This window comes from Lactuca serriola, chromosome 3 (genome assembly GCF_051521515.1).
Source record: "Lactuca serriola cultivar US96UC23 chromosome 3, Lser_US96UC23_V15, whole genome shotgun sequence".
NCBI classification, from domain to species: Eukaryota; Viridiplantae; Streptophyta; class Magnoliopsida; order Asterales; family Asteraceae; genus Lactuca; species Lactuca serriola.
In genome coordinates this window covers 22392433-22399929 of record NC_136410.1, presented here as the reverse complement: position 1 = coordinate 22399929, position 7497 = coordinate 22392433, and the positions used below count along the sequence as shown (strand labels likewise).

Below are 7497 nucleotides of genomic sequence, written 5' to 3'. Positions count from 1 at the left end.
TGGCATCACTCAGAATTTGACAACTATGGTTTGGTCCATACCCTTTCTTTCTTTTTTGTCATTTTCATACATAGCTAATTAAATTTTACCTATAACTAATTCGGTGTAGTTGTCCTGATGTCTTTCAATAGTTTCAAAATTTCCCATATTTTTAACATTCATCATCTCGCAATATAAAAATGTGTAATTTAAGGAGAATCGTTTGTTACAAAGACACTGCTATCTAATAAAAATCTCAACAGATATTAACATCCACGGCTGGGCAGTGAAAAGAGTACATTATTAAATGCTTAAATTTCATATAATACACATTCATTCAATAAACCAAAAAAAAAAGTACATCGTGTTCAAAAAAGAAAGTCTTTGTATAATAATAAGCCAATAAGAAAAGCAAAATGTGAATATTTGTATACAGTCTCCCTCCATCCAAAACCCGATAACTTTTTCTCAAACAAAAATCTGCCAACACAAAACAAACACAAATACCCCTTCCTAGGTCATACGTAGTCAGATCACCACCTGCTGTTTCTTGTAATTTAGAAAGAAATTTACCAAAAAGCCATCCATTCAAACTTTTAATTTTATCACACTCATGCCCTTATTCAGGTATCCATAGAAGCTTTCGACTAGGAGCAGGTGGGGCTAATCCTGGAATATCCCGAATGTCTTTGTTGTTTGGATCCACAATCTGCATCAAGATTTACATAAATAATGAATTTTGTTAAAGTAAATATATAAAAAGAAATGACTTAAAATATAAAGTAGGTATATGTACCTTCACAATAATGATAGCTATGACACCAACCACAATTAGGAAGAGTAAAGCCATAATGCATCGATCAGTTGCAACCTATTAAATAATAGTATTACAGAATTCAAGAAATGATAAACAAGAAGAAAAACACACAAAAAGGGTAAAATAGGAAATGGGGTTGTGAAAAGTTTAGAGATTAACCTTACCTGCCTACCAATTTCCTTCACTAATTGAGAAGCCTTCTTGATTGAAAAATGGATCGAGTCGAGTTCATTCACAATTCTACTCATTTGTTCTGTCTGAAAAAATTAATTATTACACAAAAAGAATAACAATAATTATTAGTCTCCAGTGATTCAAGAAATTGAACAGGTTTTAATTTTATAACATATACCTGTGCTTTAAGTGCTGCTGCAGTCTCGGTTCCAACATTTACAGTTTCATGGACAACCTAAAATAATTTCAAAATTATAATAATATAACATTGCTAGTTAATTTTTTTTTTTGTATATGATTAATTTTAAAAGATAATAAATAACCTTCTTTGAACGTTCAATAGCTTGGTCAGTTTCATCCATCATGTGATGACCATTGTCCATTAGTTGCTGATTTGTCATAGCTGGAATGTATCATAAATGACAATGTTGTAATTAATATGATTAAAAAAGAACAACTAGAGTAAAATCAACAAATTTTAATCTTACATGAGGCTAGCAAGCCATTATTATCCTCCTCAAATCCTTCAGCGGGCCCCCCAAAAAGATCTACTCGTTTGTTTTCAATGTTGCTTGCATATCTAGATTGAAAAGTAAAAGTTATGATTATTTATATGATTGAATAAACAGAAATTAAAACAAAAAGGATGAAGAAGTTAAGGGGTTACTGTTTTTTGAGTGCAACATAGGAATTCAACTCTTTGACCATGGATTGCTTTTTCTCATTCAGAATCTTGCTGGTATCAGGGCCAACTGTATGTTCTAAATCCTTGACTTCTCTATCAAACTCTTTAATAAGCCTGTTAATTCAAATATTTTGTAGTATATGAGATTAACTTAACTTAACTTACTTATCAAGGATTATAATTTGTAAATAACAGAGTTAAAATAGCATCAAAAGTTACCTTTTACACTCACGCATCTTTCCAGTGAGCTCTTCCAACTGCCTACTTTGCCTACTTGAGTCTTTGATCTTCTCAAACTTTTGAAATCCATTTCTGAATCACAACATTCCCATCACAAATCTTAGGATTACAATTGAAAAAAAAAACGAAAATTTTCACCATTGTATTCTGATGAACATATATTCTACTTTGTCAATTTGAACATTACTTAAAGCTTGATTTTATGATATCTATATGCCATATAAACATTTTGAAAAACAAAAAAGTCAATGCTTGACAGATCTTACATAAACACAAACGATTGGTGGCAACTGGTATTATTGAAAATCGATCAAGGCAAGAAGGAGGTTACAATCAATGGTAGGGATGGTAGATTAGGATACCTAAAATAGAAAAACCAATAGTCTATTAACTAGAATTAACTAGAATACTAATATATACAGATATAACTAATAACTACCATATAGAAAGGTAACTGTCCATATCCTAAGAACGAAGAAAAGGAAACAATCCCATAACAGCCTTTAAGGGGAAAATCGGATCATGTAACAACAAAAGTAGCTCAATTTGATTTGCTGCGGAATATTGGAATTATAGTTAACATAACTATCCAAAGTAAATAACAATTAAAATATTGGTCAATTCGGACTACGGAAGAAAATTAAAATCAAAGTTCGCATAACAGATCAACCTAAATAGCAATCAAGTTTTTTGCAAGCTAAGATACAGTATTACAGTTTATACATCAAATAAACAGCTGGATTCTCCCGATTTGCCCAACCCTCTAAACCCTAAGCTATAGATTCTACAAATTAGTGCATTCAATCTAATTACGCCTACATAAAAGTTATCCAATTTCTTTCGGTATAACTATTGTGACAAAATTTAAATTAGGAATAAGTAAATGCTTACGAAAGTGCTCGAAAAATATCAGCTATTTGTCCGTCAATCTCGCCAAGCTCCTCACTTATGGCCGAAATCGAAGACGCCATACTTATCTCACAAACTCCGTCAAAATCAAGCGAGTGTATATACTATGTACCTCTACCTCCTTTCTCTAATATATCACAAACATCAGCAAACGCCAAAAAGGCAAAAACACATCTCAAATTTCTCGATTCAAATCTTGGTCAAATCACAAAACACCAAGCTTCCTCAAGTCAGATCCGAACAATGTTAGAACCACGAAGCAGTAGGACTCGAATCTCCTCAAGCAGATTGAACCAAAATCACCAATTCAAAATTTGAACTTACAGACGTGTTTTTTGAACGGGTCAGATCAGAGCAATGCAGGTCAAATACATCACAGATCTGATCGAAAAATCCTGAGATGAATCTTCAGATGATAATGAACGTTTCCACACGATGTTGAAAGAGAGACAGACAGAGAGAAGTATGAGCTGTGATGAGTGATTTTGTTGTTAATTGAGTAAAGTTTTAGTTGTACATCATGCATTGAAGGTTGTACCGAAAGTAATTTAGAACCGAGGGCCTAAGTTTCGGCCGTTTAAACCGATGGGTGGGTCCATGGAGCATGTGTCGCGTCTTTTATACCCTAGTCCGGTTGATCCCATGCGGGCATGTCTATGTTTAAAATATGGAACAACAAACAAATTACACATTTTGATTCAAATTAAATATTAACAAATGAAATGGTCTATTAATAATTCCATAATATTATATTACTGGAAGTCCTTGTATGGGTGACATTTAGTTTTTTGGATCTCATTTATTACATTTATTACATGTACAATAGACCAAAATAACACATAAAGGTCATGCATCGGATTAGAATGAAACTTGTATAAATAGAGTGAGAATCGTAAATTTCAGTCTAATAAAAAAGATAAGATGGTAAATCACTTTTGATCTCTTGTAAAAGATGTTAAGTTCATATAAATTATTTGTATCATTGAAATAGCCTTATGAAAATAGTCATATCCTGTGAATCCAATTCATCTTGTCATGTCTCGTGTTTTTGTTTAGTTTGGTTCATTTGAATTTGTTTTTGATGTATACAAATATAAATGTTATTCTTCACAGAATGTAGATTTTGTTTTTTATTATTTCACCGCTTAATAGGCAAGAAACATGAAATGTGGATTTTTCATGTGTGCTTTGTTTTTGTATTAGTATCTTGGTTAACCGTACGAGGAAAGTGAGTTGAGTGTACAAGAAGTGTCAATTAAACATAAAATGTGAGTTAACATAAAGAGATCAAAATGTTTGCCTCAAATAACTTTGTGTAGCTATCCATTCGAATTCATGTCATTTCGATACATGAATTAGATCAAGTGAAGTTAGAAGAAGTAACATATACCCTGAGAAAGGGCTTACATCAAGATTCAAAATCATGTCATTTCAATACATGAATTAGATCAAGTAAAATTGGAAGAAGTATCATATCATCTAAGAAAAGGCTTACATCAAGATTGCCATATAAAAATGGTTATATTTTTGTGTTAACTCGTTCAAAAGATGATAATCTTACAATTAGTAGTAGATATTTGATGAAGTGTAATTTAATTTATAAAAATGTTTTGATATGTTTAATTTGTTTGGTTCTATTTTGATAATTGTCACATCCCCAAAATCTCGGCCAGAAAAGACCGATTTCATTTATGTTTTTTAAAATAATTTTAGAGTAAATCTTTTTTATTTAAAAGAGTTGCGGAATTTGTTCCCAAAACAAAATAAGATAAAATAATATTTATCAAAGCATTTCATCAAGAGATGCAGTTTTATTATATAATCAAAACTCGGTATGTCATGTTCCGATACAGACCATAAAGCATAAACGATAACATTACAAGTCATTCAACAAATATATACATATACAGACTTGTAAACAAAACAATTCGATGATTCATCTATCTTATGCCCCTTGCGCCACTTCCTGTAATACAAATAAAACTGAGTGGGTCATGCTTGGGAGCATGGTGAGCATATAGGGTTTTCAACACACAATAAATAAATTATATTTAATTTCACCAACCAACAATAACCCGATTACCCATTCCTGTTATCCTCACTTTACGTCCCTAAAACAACATCTATCTCAAGGGACCTCAACAATATATATCCTAAAGGCAACCATGAAGGGGATAGAGTACACCGGTGAACACATCGTTCACAACACCTACAGGTTATGAACCTGCTAGCGTTCCACAGGACTGTCTAAAAAGAGTCTGTGGTCGTTATCCATACTCCGCTGAATAACTAGATCAACAACAACAACATTGAGGCCTCTCATCTGTTTATCACACATCAACTATCTACCCATGTTCTACCAAACATATTAGTAGATAAAAATATATATTTTTATACATAGTTTAAAACCTGTATAGCATGTTCAATCAATACATATTCCACATAACAGATGAGGCACACCTACATAACACGTATTTCATAGAGAATAAATCAGATCTATGAGATAGAAGAAAGTGAATATATATTCACACACATAACAACAAAATTATACACATAACACGTATTTCGTATAAAATACTTCATAATTATGCGTTAGAAGAAAGTAACTACACACTCACTTGATCAGAAGATGATCGGACAGCACTACGACTTGCATAAGTAGTATTCTTCGGTAGATCTGGAAGATCTTCACAAAAACCGGGCTCCTCGCGGGCAGAGCTTCGGCTCGGGAATTTCACTTCTCGGGATCTTCGGGGCTCGGGATTGATACCGGGGCTTCAGGGTATAATTAGCACGCAAATCGAGGCAAAAACTAGAGAGAAAGTAAGAAATTGGCAAAAGAATTAGGTTGCCCTCGCATGCCCTTTTATAGGAAGTTGAGGCCTCGCAGTACGCTGGGCGTACTCCTTTACGCGAGGCGTACTCCTCCGAAGTCGTCATTGCATGCGTCATCGGAGCACTCGAGTGCGAGGCTTCGTCATGCTTCGCTGTACGCTGGGCGTACTTCGGATAAGTCCGGTGACTCCCCTTCGGATAATATCGGAATTAAAGATTAAATAATAAATATTAATTATTTAAAAACTTCGGAAATTCATATCTTCTTCATACGGAATCTGTTTTCGACGTTCTTTATATCCACGCGTAGGTGAGACTACGCTCTACAACTTTCGTTTAGACTCTGTCGGCTAATTTTGAATTTATTTTTATTGTTTATTTTTAGAAGGTCAGAACAAGAAAACTTCGTTATAAATTCATTTCTTTATCCGACATCCGTTCTCGCCTATCTTTTTATCGCTTCACTACCACTAATGAGATCTTCGATTCTCGTTTAGATTGTTTAGACCAACAATCACTTGATCTCGAATCGAATATTCGAGCTGCATATTGCTAAGTCGATTCTCGTTTAGATTATTTAGATTTGGGCGTTCTATATATATTCGGAAACTTCGTTTCGGCCATTACAACTTTATGTAAAGATATCGAGTTTATTTTACACTTAAATTTTGACGCTTATTTTTATTCTTAATTAATCAAATCACATAATTAAGCAATTAAGCACAAAACACATAATACTCAAATAATACACTTCTATTATTTCAAAACGGGTTACAAAGGTTAACCTAGACCATTATATCAACATTAATGACAAGTCCAGAAACACAGGCGTTACAATAATGTTCGAACTTTACTTAAGGCAAAGGGACCTTATCCCACTTGGAAGAAAGTAGGAGACTTTATAGACCTTATAAGTTTGTCTTTACATCATATTGAATGGATCAAATAATACAAAAATATATTTATGTTAGGATTATAGTGTTGGGCTAACAATTTAGTCATAAATTAGGCTTGTCATCCAAAACTAATTTTTATTGATTAATTATTAAAATTTGTCACATTGTTAATTAACTGTCTTAGCATTTAATTTCGGTTTTGAAGATATGTGATCATTGGTAGTTTTAGCTGCCTTGTAGCAGCCTCTAAATGATGATTAGTTCGCATATTAGGGAAGCATGGAGAATTTCGTCAAAATCAAGATACAATTTGATTACTTGTTTTATATTATTTAACTATATTGTTATAAATTTTATTGTACTACTAATATATAATTTTGTATGTTTATACATTTATACGTACGGATAGCTTTAAATTATTATATATCGTAATACTTGTTTTTCGTAACAAGTATTATCCAAAAGGGTATAACTTGTTTACATGATTATAAGTTTGTTGAATGTTACAAAAAAGTTATAATTCTCTCGGAGACGATTACATGGATATAAAGTTTGTCGAAAACAGAGTCTGTATGAGAAAGTTATGGTCGTTCGAAGTTAAGATAAAAGAACGTTGCTATTATGAGAAATTCAATGAAATTCAAAGTCAAACGGGCTCTTGGGTCACCACAATGTGGTTTCATACTCACCATGGGCGTACACTAAGCAGGGGCAACCCCTAAAATTTAGGGTTTGTGTCATATTTAAACAACTTATGTTGCCTTGGTTGTATATGTTGGTCAGCCTTCACTCCTCTAGGCCCTAAGAACGAAACCCTAATTGTCATTTTGTGAGTTTTGAGCTTGGAAGTGAGTTTTGGTGGTGTTTTTGGTGATTTGAAGGAAAAAGAACACTTGGAGGTTGCTTTGGTGTGGCTTGAGCTTGTAGATCCAGAACCATCATTAACTTTGCAAGCTACTTGA

At 33.0% G+C, this 7497-nt stretch overlaps 1 protein-coding gene across 2 annotated transcripts; it reads right to left on the bottom strand.

Annotated features, from left to right (window-relative positions):
- Window positions 1–295: 295 nt before the first annotated feature.
- On the bottom strand, window positions 296–3354 carry LOC145091657 (putative plant SNARE 11). 2 transcript variants are annotated; one of them, XM_079029427.1, is made up of 9 exons: window positions 2787–3354; window positions 1875–1967; window positions 1638–1769; window positions 1459–1550; window positions 1294–1373; window positions 1149–1205; window positions 956–1053; window positions 776–850; window positions 296–688 (listed from the first exon to the last, which is right to left on the bottom strand). In XM_079029427.1, the coding sequence occupies exons 1-8, from the start codon at window positions 2864–2866 to the stop codon at window positions 811–813; spliced, it is 672 nt and encodes a 223-aa protein (XP_078885553.1). In that variant the 5' UTR covers window positions 2867–3354; the 3' UTR covers window positions 296–688; window positions 776–810. The 2 variants fall into 2 exon arrangements, with proteins under 2 accessions (XP_078885553.1, XP_078885552.1); XM_079029426.1 differs by having other exon boundaries at window positions 961–1053; window positions 2787–3347.
- Between the last annotated feature and the right edge of the window lie 4143 nt (window positions 3355–7497).